At 49.5% G+C, this 14,718-nt stretch overlaps 1 protein-coding gene across 5 annotated transcripts in view; it reads right to left on the reverse strand.

Annotated features, from left to right (window-relative positions):
- Nucleotides 1–371: 371 nt before the first annotated feature.
- Nucleotides 372–14,718, reverse strand: part of MIDEAS (mitotic deacetylase associated SANT domain protein) — a 72,234-nt gene continuing 57,887 nt past the window's right edge. For 4 of the 5 annotated variants that reach the window (XM_049897683.1, XM_049897686.1, XM_049897685.1 and 1 more), the window contains 10 exons: nt 13,932–14,277; nt 11,693–11,759; nt 11,049–11,191; nt 10,825–10,928; nt 10,260–10,335; nt 9,540–9,628; nt 7,408–7,557; nt 6,169–6,381; nt 4,462–4,658; nt 372–4,104 (listed from right to left, as the gene is read on the reverse strand). In XM_049897683.1, coding sequence (XP_049753640.1) covers nt 3,858–4,104; nt 4,462–4,658; nt 6,169–6,381; nt 7,408–7,557; nt 9,540–9,628; nt 10,260–10,335; nt 10,825–10,928; nt 11,049–11,191; nt 11,693–11,759; nt 13,932–14,277 — 1,632 coding nt within the window. In that variant the 3' untranslated portion in view covers nt 372–3,857. The remainder of the gene's footprint in view (nt 4,105–4,461; nt 4,659–6,168; nt 6,382–7,407; nt 7,558–9,539; nt 9,629–10,259; nt 10,336–10,824; nt 10,929–11,048; nt 11,192–11,692; nt 11,760–13,931; nt 14,278–14,718) is intronic. The other variant, XM_049897687.1, reaches the window with a different exon arrangement.

Raw genomic sequence — 14,718 nt, forward strand, 5'->3', positions numbered from 1 at the left:
GCCACCTGAGCACACTCTCTCTGCACCTCCGTGGTTCAGCCCATTGAAATTGTAATGTGGGAAGTGTGCCATTTATGGTTTTTGAGACGTTGAGTTTAGACTTTGTCCTGTCTAAAATATCGTAAAAGACATTATTTCTACTCAGTCATCTTTGTAGGAAGGCAAACACTAGTATGATATTTCCCCTCTCCTGGCTCCTGGACAATGGGCTGATAAAAATTGAATCCTTACGGTTCAAAAATGTCCAGTGTAATCCCTTGTAAACAAAACAAGGCCTACTGACGTCAATCCCAGATGGTGAAAATCCCCCCAAAAGAACACAACATTCAACTCTGAATTTTTAAAACCTTATTTAATAAAAGGTTTAAAGATACAGAGGGAACATTCAAAAGTAAATAAGTTACATAGGTACATTACAATCACATCAGCAAGATTTTCTTTAGTGTATTAATTTTTTTATAAAAAGCACACAAAAAATAAAATCTTCAGTCTCGTCTATCACAACTGTACAGCAAAAGAGGTAATATTTCTATATATATGTACACTATTTTAATATGTAACAGTCTTTTTAAAAAAGGGTGCCACAGGCAGCAAACACACAAAAGGCAGTGTCTGATCATTTCTCTCAAAATAAAAGGAATATACTTATTTATATGCTATTAAAATATTTGTACAATAATTACAGACTGTCAAGGCTGTTCCTGTGCTCTGTCCCCTCCAACAAGGCCTTCAACTTTAGAGACAAATGAGGAAAAGGTGAAACAGCTGCAAATTGTTAGAGGCAAATATTAACACAGAAAAATGTGGGGAGGACATAGAATTGTTTTATAAAAATATGTATTACTTCCTGTAAACCTAAGGAGTTAGGTTTGCCAGTCTGGTAATAAATACCGACCCAGAAAAGTAAGTCCCAGTGAAAATATATTTAAACAGCTGAGGCTTAAGGATGTGTTGTATTCCTCCTTCATCTTAACATCTGGCACATGAGAAGAAAGAGTTTAGGTCACTGAGGCAGTTAAATATAGACGATCCCTTTAGACATAAGCAGCGCACAACCTCTGTGCCAGGGGAGGCCCTCACTTAGCACAGCAGGAGGTGGGGCAGCAGAAGGGGCAGGTATGTACCTTAGCTGTGAGGGAGGCTGCTGAAGGCATGGAGAACGGTGCGGACAGCACTGTCTCCCTGGGTGGGTAAGAGACCTCAGAAATGGTCTGGAACACAGGCACTAGGTCAGTTTCACGCCCTTAGCTGACTGCAGATGGACCCTGGGAAATGGATGTGATGAGACAGTGTGAGAAGGAGGACATAAAGCTGGAGGTGTTTGTCATTTAACTTCCTAAAGCAAAGAGCTCTGAATAAAAGAAGAAAAAGAGGAACCTAATGCATTCACAGGGAGAAAGCACCATTAAGGATATACTTATGCCAGCTTCTATGGCTGCACCTACCTTATTGGCAGGTCACTCCACAATTGCATCTGCCCTCTGAACAGTTTAATTTTTCACATTGCATTCTAGATATAAATCCATCCTGGAGCATGAACCCTCCTAAAATGCGGTGTCTGGTGGGGTAGGCTGCTGGAGGATTAATACAGACAGGTACCATCTTAATTTTTCCCACCTACATTCACCTGGTCTGGTCTCCATAAGCTTAGGAGAAAAGAATCACTTTCTTATTAAAAAAGATTTCCAAATACTAGAAGCCACCACTGAACAGAAGGGTCTCACGTGCCTGAAGGAGGTTTCTGTTACCACATGTCCATAAAGGGGCCTGAAACAAAATACAGTTTAAGTAGAAAAAACCTTGGGAAACATAAGGAGCACTTTGGGGCGAAGCTTTGAAGGCACTCATATTACACAAATGATTTAAAAGAGAGCCTAAATTTGCTACTCTCCTGCTTCTAGATGGTATACCAGATCTTTGCAATCTCCGGACACTGAGTTTGTAGAAGTCCATGGAGAAAACAAGTAGGAAGTTGGAAATCAGGGTAGTTGTCCAGGAGTCTGGGGGGAGAATAATTTTGTTACTCCTATAGTTGGGGTCCTGCGGAACAACATTAATGCATAAATGAATACTGAAAACTACCTGATAGTGCATAGTTTAAAAACAAAACTCCCTCCCCACTCCTAGTTACCAACATGACGGCTTGAAGCTCTCCTGGGAGGACCAGCAGAAAGAATACTTTTCGGCTCCTTCCTAACACGTTGATTTGTTAGAACTTCTTTTTCACAACTAAAGTTGAGTAACAAGATCAAAAAAATAACTCATCCCTCCTATGGGGCTGGCAAGGGAAGGGGCCTCCAGGGCCTTTCAGCCCTCTCACTTCAGTGACTCCTTGCCAAATTCAGCTTCTTACAGCAGAATCCAGACCTGATAAACTCAACCAGAATTCTGGCCACCTGCCAATCTCCTCAGGCAACTTCAAAGTACAGCCAGGGAAGAGGTAGCAGAGGAAAACTGCCTTTGATCTCCCCTGCTCCTGCTAGTCTCTCCTGCTTGGGTGACACCCTCCACTCTACCCTGTCTCAGTCCTGCTATCATTCCTATTGGCAAGAGCTTTCAGAGCAAAGAGGTGGGGGACCTTAGGGCCTTAGCGAGCGGGGTGCCAAGAAGGTGCCTTGTTTTGGGATAAATGCACTTGGGCCTCTGGAAAGCAGGAGGCCCCTGGTCCCTGAGAGGATGTTAAAAATTAAATATTAAGAATAAATAAATAGCTCCCAAATCACACGAGTCAAGGAATGAAGGCTCCTTTCCAATCTAGTTTGGAGACCTCCCCCTCCCAGGGAAGGATGCAGAAATCTCCAGCGTGCAGGGCTGGGGGCTGGGCTGTGGGTACCAGCACTGGAGGTGGGGGCAGGCAGCTGCTGACAGAGGCAGGCGAGGCGCTGTGCCCACCCAGGTGGAGCAGGCTGGGCTGCTGGGGATCCTCCCTCCTGGCCTCTCCAGAACTGCCTCTAAGCTAAGCCCCCTAAGCAGCTTCCAGAGCCCAAGGTATTTGGCAAAGAGGTGCAAAGCAGGAAGAGCCAGGCTTATCAGAAGCTCCCTCAGACCTAAGGCTGCACACAGCCCTGCAGCTTCCAGCCTCTGCAGTTCCCCTCCCTCCAGAAGGCTGAGAGCTCAGACAGCACTCGGGCCCCTCCCCCCAGCAGGGCTGCTAGCAAGCAGCAAAGGGATAAGTACCTGTCCTCGATCTCTCTCCCATGAGGCATCCTGGTGGCCTCCCTGCAAGGAGGAGGTGGCCTCTCTGAGGACAGGGTCCCTGGAGCAGCTAAGACCTGGATGTTGCTGTGCAGGGGGCAGTCACAGGTGCCAGGCCGAGCCCTCTCTCAGAGACCCTTTTTCCAGGGTTTGGGGCAAGGCCTGGCAGCTTTTGAGGTCCACTGGGGAGGGGAAGTAATGGCTGGATGGGGTGAGCTTGTGCTTGGCTCCCCATGGCCACTTCCTAGAGACCAAGTGGGGGACAAGGAGGCAAAGAGGAAGGAAAGAGGCAGCAGAGGTCAGAGTGTGAGAGGCAGCGGTGGCAGCAGCTAGAGCCCCTTCCAAGGGGCATCCTGAACCCCAGCAGGGACTTCCACGAAAGCATGAGAACAACTTAAGACAGGCCGAATGCAAAGAGAACTGGATTCTGCTGCCCGTTAACACTGCTCCTGGGGCCTTTATAAATAAAAGAGCTGTTTATTTTACTGTGTGATTTTTTCTTTTTTTCCAGAGAAAAAAGTCCATGTGATTCTCTCCTCACACCCTCTTGAGGTTCCAAGGCATTTCCTGGTCTTTCTGCAGGCTGGTGCAGGGAGGGGCAGGGGAGCCCCGGGAGAGGGGGGCCAGCCCCTCGCTCTCCTGGCTGAACCCTCCAGGTCTTCTCAGCCCTCCTCTCCAGCCCCACTCTCCTCCTTCAGGGCCTGCTGGTGCAGGGAGCTCTCTTCTCGCAGAGCCTTCTGGTGGGGGGAGGCCGTGGCAGCAGGAGCAGCAGCGGCGGCGGCGGCAGCAGCGGCGGCGGCGGCGGCGGCAGCAGCCTCTCTCTCCTTCTGTTTCAGAGCTGCGGCCTTCTTCTCCTGCTCTGCGTGGCTCTTCATGTGGGCGCTGCGGCTCTTCACCTTGTAAAACACCCTGTAGCCGGGCAGGAGGGAGCTCAAGTAAGATGTCTGGGCCACCCACTCCCCAAGGGCCCCTAGATTACCCTGTGTGTGAGGGAGAGAGATGGGGGCTCCCATGGAGCCGTCCTGACTTGCTCCGAGTCAGTGGCACACCCTCACAGGCATTGACTCAGGGATGGTTCCTGATTCAGTGCCATCACCCTTCACTTCTAAAAGCTGCCAAATGATATCATTCCCCTAGAAACCCACTAAGCCAATGAGAAAACAAGATGAAATCTCTTACTTCTCCTCACAAGCCCAGCTTCTGCCCTGCCTCCAACTGCCAGCCAACCTGCTAGGTAGCCAGTGGAGACAGAGCCTGTCATCTTACCTGCCACATTTTTTACAAGGGAAAGTGTTCTCTTGATTCTGGGTCTTATTAAATGTCTCTGTTTTTTTCCTCTTCTCCGAAAAAGGTAGTGCCCTCCGTGACTTCCCTGCCCCCTCCCTTGGCTTCTCTGAGGCCGGGCCACCAGCAGACCCAGGGGCATTGGACTCGTGGCTTCGGAGGATGAGAATGTCATTGGCCTGGAAAGAATCAAATAAGGATAGTTGAGTGATTTTAGGAAAGAGGATCCAGACTTCTGGAGTCTCAGGGAACAGAGGGTCACACACTCCTGCTAAATGGTCATCTAGCGTCTGCTTGAATCCATCCTTCAGTGACAAGGAACTTGCTGCCTTCTGGACATCCCATTCTGTCCTTGGCCAGCTCTGTCAGTAGAAAGAGCTGACTTAGAAAGCTGTCAGTACAGTAGTTCAATGGGATGGCCCCAGATGCTATAGGACCTCTCAAGTCTGACAGGGGATTTTGGTGTCGCAATTAATGAAGCACGTGTTCATATTTTCAGTCATTTAGTCCATTCATGCCTTCACTTCACAAATGAAGTTCAGGTCTGTGTGATGTGGCAGGTGCTAGAGATATAGAGGTGACAGACAGAAGTCCCTGCCCACAGAGAGCTCACAGGTAAGTAGAAGAGACTACCTTCAGGCAGCCAGCTCACAATAACACAGCATAAGAAACGCTGAACAGAGGGGAAGAGCAGGTGCCACAAGAGCGCAGCAGAGGGCACCTGGCTCAGACCTGGTGGAGGAGGTGGTGCTCAGGGCACGGCATGCAGACCATGGGCCTGGGGTTGGGGAAGCCCCAGATGGCCATTAGAAGTGTAAGTACGTGCACCGTGCTGACTCATAGGAATGTGTCCACAGAGCAAAGCTCTTGGGGCAGAAACACGGCCAAGGCCCAGAAGGGAGCAAATAGCTGTGTGTTTGTAGTTTATGGGGGGTTTTCGGTAAGCATATGTACACAACACAAAAAACAAAAAAACAGATTCTCATAGTAGTTTCCCAACAAGGAACAGCTCTGGTAGGTAGGTCTTACTTCCTGACCTGTGATGTGATGGACGGCACACTGCACTAGGAGTCAGAGGATCTGGAGGGTGACCTCAAGCAAGTCACTTAGCGTTTCTGAACCCAAATTTTCTCTATCTGCAAAAGGGGATTAATACTTCACGAGGTTATTGTGAGGGATTAATGAGATAAAGGACATGCATGAGGCACCATGTTTGTTATTTCTATTGCTTCAGTTCAGTTTCAGACATTCTCCTCCAGGACGAAGCTCTGTTTGTGGGAGCCCCATCTGAAACACAACTCATGAATGCTTCCCCAATCTCCTACACACCTTCTGGGTTTTCACAAAGCCTTTTTCCTCTGAATCTCAGATACAGAAGCAGTATAATGTAAAAAATTAATAGGCTCTGAAGTCAGGCTGCCTATTAGCTGTATGCTAACCCAGTAAAAACCCTAGCTGTGTTATTTTAGGCCTCAATTTTCTCTTCTGTAAAATGGGAATAATAATAGTACCTACCACATGGGATTGTTATGAGGATTAAATGAGTTAATAGCATAAGAAGCTCAGTACATCTGTTGCTATTTTGATGATGATGGTCATCATGATCTGCTCTGCCCTTCCTCCCATATCCCCAGGCCCAGCTCCAGCTGTCCTCCTAGGCCTGGGCTTCCTGCGTGGAGTCACACTTACCGACTCATTGGCCTGTAGTGTATGTGTGGCTTTGACGGCCGCAGCCCGTCGACTCCGCTCTCGCCCCTCTTCCTGTTCCCCCTTCTCCTGGATCACTGGCACCTCCTCTTCCCCCTCCTTCCTGGTCTCCTTCACCTCCCTCTTGGGCTCCAACCTCTCTTCACTTGGGGACTCTCTTCTGGGAGGAGGAACCCTTGGGAACTTCTGGGAAGTCTATGGGGGGACAAGAAGAAGGGCAGTGAGTCTAGAGCTCAGGCACACTGTCATACTGCACACAGGTTCAGACCCAGCCAGGTGCTCACTAGCCCTGCTTGCCTGGCCTAGCCCAGTGTAGCCTCCTGTGCAACGCAGGCCACAGCTATCCAGTGCTAGTCTACCCGGGATAGAAAAGGGAGGCTTGAGCCTGGGAGCCCTCAGGATGAGACTGAGCACTTGAGATAGAGCCAAGGACAGAGAAGGAGCATGCCAGTCTCCCACAAACAGGCCACTCTCCTCCTGCACACTCTAAGAGCCAGGTCTTTGGACAGGGTGGCCTGGTGAAGTCCGGGGGGTGCCTTGAGCTCTCATTCCAAACTATCTTTGTAACACTTTCTCTACCTCAATCCCCTTCCCATCTTTTACATTTCTCTAGACTTGATAATCTTTCTCTTTACAAAGAGAAGTCAGGCCTCAGTCTCTGAGCCGTGGCAGGTAATAGTAACCAGCTAGAATTTAATAACACTGTTTGGTTTTCATATAAATTCTTAACAGTACCTTCCATTTATGGTAAGCAATATTGGCTTTTCTAGTTATGATTGTGAAATAAAGCTTCCCTTTTATTTGAGCAAAAATAAGTTGATTTAAAGAGAAATAGTAAATATCACAAGTGGTTTGTGGATAAAACAAAATGGTAATAGTGATATGTGATAGGACACAGATGTAGCAAAATTCATAAAGGTGTTGGCTGAAGTTTAGGAAACTGTTGGAGGTCTGCTATGAGGAGACAGTAAGTCGATGTGGATGCAAATACTGGAGAAATTCGCCAATGTTCCACATCAACACAACATATTATTACCATGGCATTGGTAGTACAGAGACGGGGACCCAAAGGTCCAGGGCCAGCACTGGAGACACCATCTCCTTGGGGCTGTTAGGGGGCCTAGCTTCCGTCTTCTGCCCTCCATGAACGAGGCTCCCAGCTCAGCCTTGGCCCCAGACCCAGCCCAGGCACCAGGCAGCTGAGACCAGGAAGGGAGTCACCTTAATATCCACTTCAACATCTTCTTGGGCTGACTTCTCGTCACTGGTATCCACATCCCCGAAGGTTAGAGTCCCATTGCGACCGATTTTCACCTGTTTCTTGTAGGTGTAGTAGAACTCCACGCACTGGGCCACAGTCTTGGTCTGGATCTAGTTTGAAGCCAAAACTGTGGTCAGAGCCCCCTGGCTCGGCTTACCTACCTCAGGATACTCCACTCTTCCTGTCCCTGCATGTCCCCCTTAGCTTCAGGCCAAAAGATAAACCCAGTGTGTCTCAGGAAACATGAGCATTTTAATTTCTGCTCCATAACAAGTCACCGACAGGACCATTAATTAACTGACCAATGCTTCAGCGCTATTGAAAGAAAAAAGCTATAAAGAACAATGCTGGAACCATTGGGAAAACTTGAATATGGATTGCATATAAGATAATATTATCGTTATTAGTTTAAATTTCTTGGGTGTGATAATGGTACTGCGGTTTTGTAGGAGAATATCCTCGTTCTAAGAAGATATATAATGAAGTCTTTAGGGTCAAGCATCATAATGTCTGGGAGTTACTTTTAATGATTAGCCAAAAAAAGAGAGAGAATAGTATGTACGTGTAGGGTTAAATTGGTATGTAAGGAAGGGTTAAATTGATGTCCATTGTACCGTTCTTTCAATTTTCTGTAAGTTTGAAATTTTTCAAAATAAAAAGGGAAAAAGTTTGGGCACCATCCATATTCAAAGCCAGCCCCAACCTGGCAAAACAGACCCCTTCATCAACCCAGGTGAATAATTTCATTGCTTTCCAGAGAGTAGTGGTTGACAAGTGAAAATAGAGAAATGTTAAGCTGTCCTATGTGGGGTAGGAATGGAAGGGAAACTAACAAGAAATCCCTGGAAAACCTGAAGAGGAAGATAGGAGACCCAAGTCTTGCTCCTAACTCTGCCACTAAATGGCTGTGTGACCTTAAGCAAGTCATTCACCTTTCTAATTTCGGTTTCTGCACATGTAAATAGTGAGTAGGGTGGCACTAGATGATCTCCAAGGACCTTCCAAGCTCTGAAATCCTATCCCTTCCATTTCACAAATCCAGTAGGCCAGTGGGTTTAGTTTTGGACTACTTTCCTACACACAGAGACTGTTTTCTCTAACACCTTCCCTCCCCCACAAGGCTCTTAGTCTGCTGGACTGCCCTCAAGAGGTCAGTGAGGGTTGTCTGTGTCTGAGGAGAAAACAGACATGTTTCATATTACAGGAATGGCCAAGCCACAAATTCATTAATCAGATCTTGGCTACACTTTTACTATCAATTCTCTGTGATCATTTGTTTGACCAATGGTCTGTACTTTTCACTAAAGCATTAGGGGATCCTCAGTGAATTTCACAGGCATGTACTTTCTGGCCATATTGCCCAATCAAGGAACAGAGTGTTACTGAAACACAGCAAATAGGGGCTCATAACAGGACCCTTGTAGGGGAATTAATTCATCAGCACTTTGTCCAGTCCCTGGGGCCCTCCCTGACACAATCTACAATTCCAGGAGGAGAGAGCCCATTCTTGAAAGCCCTTCTCCCTCAGTGGTCCACACGATTCCTTCTCTACATAGATAGAGGGCTGGAAAGATACGATTCCCTTGGATTGGAAAAGCACTTTATGCTCCTAAAGAGTATGGGGAGAGGTGAGAAATGACCTCCTCTATGTAATCAGAGGAGACATGGAAGGAACTCTTAGCTCCAAAAGGAAGTGGGCAGAGGTCCCCCAGGTCAGTTACACAGACACTTGCTGGCTCTCAGTTTCATTCACCCTAGGGTGACCTCCCCTCCCCACGTGTTGATTGTGGCCTTTGACATGTTCCAGCCCTTTTGGGAATGACTCACTTCGGCCTCAACACCTTCCTTCCTGGCCCTCCCTGCCTATTTTAAGTTGGATGCCACTGGGTCTGATGCCCACTTGGGCCTCCCTCTGGATCTGAGATTGCAGAGAAAGGCCCCATCTCCCTAAAGTGGGAGGAAGGAGCTTAGAACCAATGCAGGGAAAGTCTGCTTTTTAAAAAGAGGGCTTGGTAAATGACTGCAGGGCCCACACTGGTAGAGAGAACCCCAAGGTCCCCTCACTTGTCCCTGAAACAGAGCCCCAGCTCACCAGCTTCTGCACCAGGAAGAAATCCTTCTTATAGATGGCAATGCCCTTGTTGAATAGCTTCCTCTCAGCCATCTTCCACCGGTCGGAGCCTGAGGGGCAAAGAGGGACCCGGGGATGTGAGGTGGGCAGGACAGGAAGTACTCTGGGGGCAATTCTGACCAACAGTCAGAATCTATCCACAGCCTCTGCACGCATCCAGAGCTGGACCCCTGTTCTGCTTCTGCCACTTACTGGCCATGTCGCTTAGCCTCTGAGCCTCACACTCCTCACCTGTGAAAGTGAACTAATAATAGAACCCACCTCACCAGCTGTGGTGAGGACTAAATGAGATAATTAATGTGAAGCCCTTGCCTGGCACAGACCAAATATCCCAGTCAAAGGGGATCAATAACAGTGGCTGCTATGATTGTACAACTTAGTCTAGTCAAGCACAGTGCCCAGGATGGGACACAGTGCTCCAGGGGCCGTCTCAGTTCCAGGCACCTGATGCCAATTTGGATGGGACTCCCTGGGCTCCTTAGGGCTCCCGCCTGCCCACCCCCTTCTTCCTCTCCCTCCAGGGCACAGGAAGCCCTGAGAGCTAACTTGGCTTTGGCCTTAGGTCCCTCACTCTGGCTCTCTGCTTATCCATTCCCATTTCCTTACCCCCTCCCCTCTCAGCCATGAAAGCAGAGTTCCATTGACACCGATGGCCCCATGCCCACCCCCAGCCAGGCCTACCTGTGTAGTGATAAGTTGCCAGTGCGTGGTTGTGGGGCCGCAGGGGCTTCTTCAGTAGCAGCTTATTCAGCGTTTCCTGCAGGGGAATTGAGGGAAAGGTCAGGGCCCCACCACGGGTCTCAGTAGTGCGCTGAGCATCTAGACCCTGGGCAAAATTCAGAGGGTCTCTGAGTAGGGTGGGGGCTTACTTTTGACTCCCTTAGCTGCTAAAGGACAAGAGGCCTGACAGGATGGGGAGGTAATGAGGGGTGGGACTGCTCCAGACCAGGGCTCTAGGCTGTTTAAGAGGAAGCACCTGGCCCACAAGTCAGACAGCCATGGACAAAGGCAGCCCTTGGAGAGCCCTGTCTAAGGGTGGGGACCCACTGAGCTGGAATTGGAGGTTGGGTGGACAGAAGGATCCTGCAGAGCAAAGTCTGGAGTTTGGAACTAGGGCTTCCTTGGATGGAGCCCCTACAACCTCCCCCTTGGTCATATCCTCCGGCCCCGCCTTAAAACCAGCATGCCAGCAGAATCCATGCCAGCCGCCCTGAGGGTACCCCCTCCACTGGGGGCAACATCTCACCAGGATGTCTCCCCTGGACTCATGCAGATAATGCAGGGCCAGCTCCTGGTTGGTGCCAGCTCCAGGGAAAATGCTGGAACAGGCAGCTGTCAGCAGGTCTTCCACTGGATTCACAGGAGCCATTGGGAGAGAGGAGAGGAAATCACTTCAGGACTGGGCTGGGCCTGGCCCACCATCTGCCAACCAGCTTGCCTTTGCTTGTGTGCCCTCAAGCCCCTCCTCACCTTGCCTCTGCTTCTCCCAGCTGCTCTCTAGGTTCTCCCATGGCTGCCAAACCAAGTCAGCCTTGTGGGGGTCTGCAGCTGCCAAGGCACGGTCCCTCAGGGAGGGGATTTCTGCTTGGAACCGGGAGCCCACGTTGATCCGCCTGCAGGGGTGCAGAGGGCAGGGCTTGAGTCCTTACCTTGTGGGGAGGGGGAACCTGACTTTCTCCTTGGGGAAGGGAAAAGGATGTAGGGGTAGGTGGCAGAGGCAGAAAGCACAGGCAAGGCCTCCACATGGAAGTAAGGGAATCTGGCTTCTGGGGGACTGTGAAGACAACCTGGCATGTGGTACCTGGTACCAGCAGAAAAGCAAGGTACAGAGGCTGGAAAGGGGAGAAAGGGCTCCAGAGCTACAGACTGGGAAAGGGTGTCTTGGACTATTCTTTCTAACTCTCCTCAGAGGCAAATTCAAGCGGGTCCCTCCTTTTCCCTACAACTTCTACAGAGAAGCAGGGCAGGGACAGTAAAGCCCAGGGCAGACTGCAGAAGCCCAGCTCAGTCACCAGTGGGCCCCACAGAACCCTCCTCTTGCTCTCGGGGCCCGTCTGCATGCACCAGGCCCCACTGGGCCACCCTCACGCCACGGCCAGGAGGGCTGCACTTACGGCTCGATGCTGACTGGGGTGGCCTCTCCCATCACAGAGAGGACAGGCGGGGTGACTTCAGCACTGTCTATGGGACAAAGAGCAGGTTTATAAATGACACACTCCTCTTTCAGCCAAGTACTCCCCGACCCTAAATTGCTGATGTATCTGCAGGACAGTCACAGTGGTAACTCACAGGGGTTCACACTTAGAAATCAGGCACTCTGAGTCCTGCTCTGCAGCCCGCTCAGTATGACAAGGCAGGCACTTTGTTAAATATTTCGGTGCCTCAGTTTTCTCACCTGCAAAAAGGGACTATTAACATTTATCTCCTAGGTTTATTTGTGAGGATTGAATGAAATAATGCACAGAACCTGGCACTCAATAAATATTAGCTATTATTGTTACTAATACTACTATTAACAGTAGTATTATTAATACTATTAGTACTACTACTAAGGAGCCCTGGTTGCTCAGTGGTTAAAGTGATCAGTTGCTAGCCGAAAGGTTGGTGGTTCAAAACCGCCAGCAGCTCCGTGGGAGAAAGATGTGGCAGCCTGCTTCTGCAAAGATTTGCAGCCTTGGAAATCCCAAGGGGTTGCTATGAGTCGACCTGACAGCAGCGGGTTTAGTACTACTACTAAGGCCCTGTCCCTGCCCACAGCAGCTTCCGAGCTACAGGACAGGCTCCAACATAAAACGATGGCTGTTGTAGAAAGAGCCTTAAACTTTGGGCACACTAGGAGGTGGTGAAGGGGATCACATTTCATAAATAGCTCCTCACTTCCTTTGTGGATTCTCTGCCTCTGTTTCTCCTGAACTAATTTTAAAGCTCCACATGATCAAGATACTCCCTTGCTCCAAAATAAAAATGTTTTCTGACTCCCCTCTGCAACATGGGATAAAACCTGAAATCTCCAGTTCTCCCTTCCATCTCTCTCCCACCACCCCTTGCCTGGACTCTGCTTACCTCATAGCTCCTCATGCTCTCTGCAGGCCCACTTCCATGCCTTTGCATTTCCTTGGCCTAGCCTGCCTTCCCCGTCTCCGCCCACCGGAGTTCAAGCTCAGCTCTAGCCCCACCTCCTCTGGAATCCCTTCCTCACCATCCCAGGAAAGCAGCCTATGCAGGCCTCAGCCTCAGTTCTGCTGGCTTGCTAGCTGCCAATCACGCACTGCCTGGATCTTCTGGTTTTCTGTCTCCCAGATTTTCATGCTGACTCCTAATGACCCTGTACTCCTTTAGGCCAGACCACAGGGTCACAAACATTCACGAAGCCCTCACAGGACCTAGTTCAAAGCTTTATACACATGTCCTTGATCAATACTCATGGACAGACTGTCCTCTTCTTTGCTACCAGTCTGGTCTCTACAGTGACTTCTTCCTGCACAATCTAAGCTGCAAGAGAAGCTTCTAGTGGAAGTGGGAGGACCAGGAGAGCCAGAGGCCTGCCAGCCCAGGGCGAATCATTTTTTGCCCACACACACCAGGGGGCGCAAGAGAGCTATGCCCTGGGTGAGGTCAGGGTCATAGGTTAATCAGGTGATGGAATTGCCTCACCCATGTGCTACTTTTGATAGTGTTTACTCAAGCTTAATCCTCTCTACCACCCTAAGAGATGGGATTATCCCATTTTTCTGAGGAAATGGGCCCCTTTGTGGAGTGTGCAACATTTCTCAGCAGCACATCACCCAGGCCAGCTTAATCTCTCCAAAATGTCTGTTCTTGGCCAAAATGACTACTCAAGAAATCCAGAAGACCGGATCTGTCATATAATTTTAAAAACAAATGTGACTTGCCAGGCATTACGCTCAGTGCTTTATGTGTGTTAATGTATCTGATCCTCACCACAACTCTATGAGGTAGGCATTAAGCTGAACGGTAATAAAGTGGTACTTGCAGATCCAAGAACAGCTGGATACCGGCAATTTCCTATGGTTCAGCCAAATACTAATATCCCACTCTAATAATGAAAAAACTAAGGCCCAGAAGGGTTTAAATGACTTGCACAAGGGGATGTAATAGTAACACCAGTGGAACTGGTATTTGAACCCAAGCAGTTGGCCTGACCTACCCTGTATGCTTGAACCAGGACAGCCCCCTCCTCCCTCCTAGAGAGAGCAGAGCCCCTTCTCCAGAACACAGCATTCCAGCCCAATCCCCAGCAGCCCCATCAACTGGGTCCCCTCCCTGACCACATTCCACTTTCCCCACATTCCCAACCCTCAAGGCCACCACGTGGGGGTGGGGGTCACTCACTGGACCGGAGCAGGGTACGATGGGCACTCTTTGGTGTGATGGGGGGAGGGGCTGGGATGCTGTTGGTTGAAATGATGGCATTGAAGTAGAGGCCGGAGCCTTCCCGCACGGGGCTGAGGATGGGGGGTGGTGTGTAGGGGGGCAGCTCAAAGCTCCGCTCAGAGGGGTGGTCAGCTAGGCGGACAGGGGAGCGCAGGTGGCTCTGGTAGGGGGTGATGTTGGAGTAGACAGGTGGGGCGATGAAAGTTCCTGCCTTGGTGGGGATTATCAGGGGCTCAGGTCGTGGCCGCTGCTTTGGTTTCCGTACAGAAGGCTCCCCCTCCCCCTTGACATTCACGTCTTCAGCCTGGAGAAGAAAACAGAAAAGATGGCTCAGCCTCCTATGTCCTAGAAAAACTGAAGTCTTGACCACTACTTGCTGGTTTCACCTTTGGAACTTGGTCTGCCCGCCACACCCACCAAACCATGCCAGAATAAGGAAGCATGTGCAAAGACTCTTAGCGTCTCCTCTAGCGCAGGGGAAGGTGCCCTGGTGGCACAGCAGTTAAAGCTCTTGGCTGCTAACAGAATGGCAGTCTGCTTCCTTAAAGATTACAGCCTTGGAAACCCTATGGGGCAGTTCTACTCTGTCCTATAGGGTCACTACGGGTCGGAATCAACTCAACGGCAATGGGTTTGTTTTTTTCTTTAGGGCAGGGGTTGGCAAACTTTTTCTGTAAAGGGACAGTAAATATTTAGGCTTTGCCAGCCACATGTGGTCTCTGTTGCATGCTCTTTTAAAAGAAAA

Source organism: Elephas maximus, chromosome 10 (assembly GCF_024166365.1).
Source record: "Elephas maximus indicus isolate mEleMax1 chromosome 10, mEleMax1 primary haplotype, whole genome shotgun sequence".
Lineage (NCBI taxonomy): Eukaryota > Metazoa > Chordata > Mammalia > Proboscidea > Elephantidae > Elephas > Elephas maximus.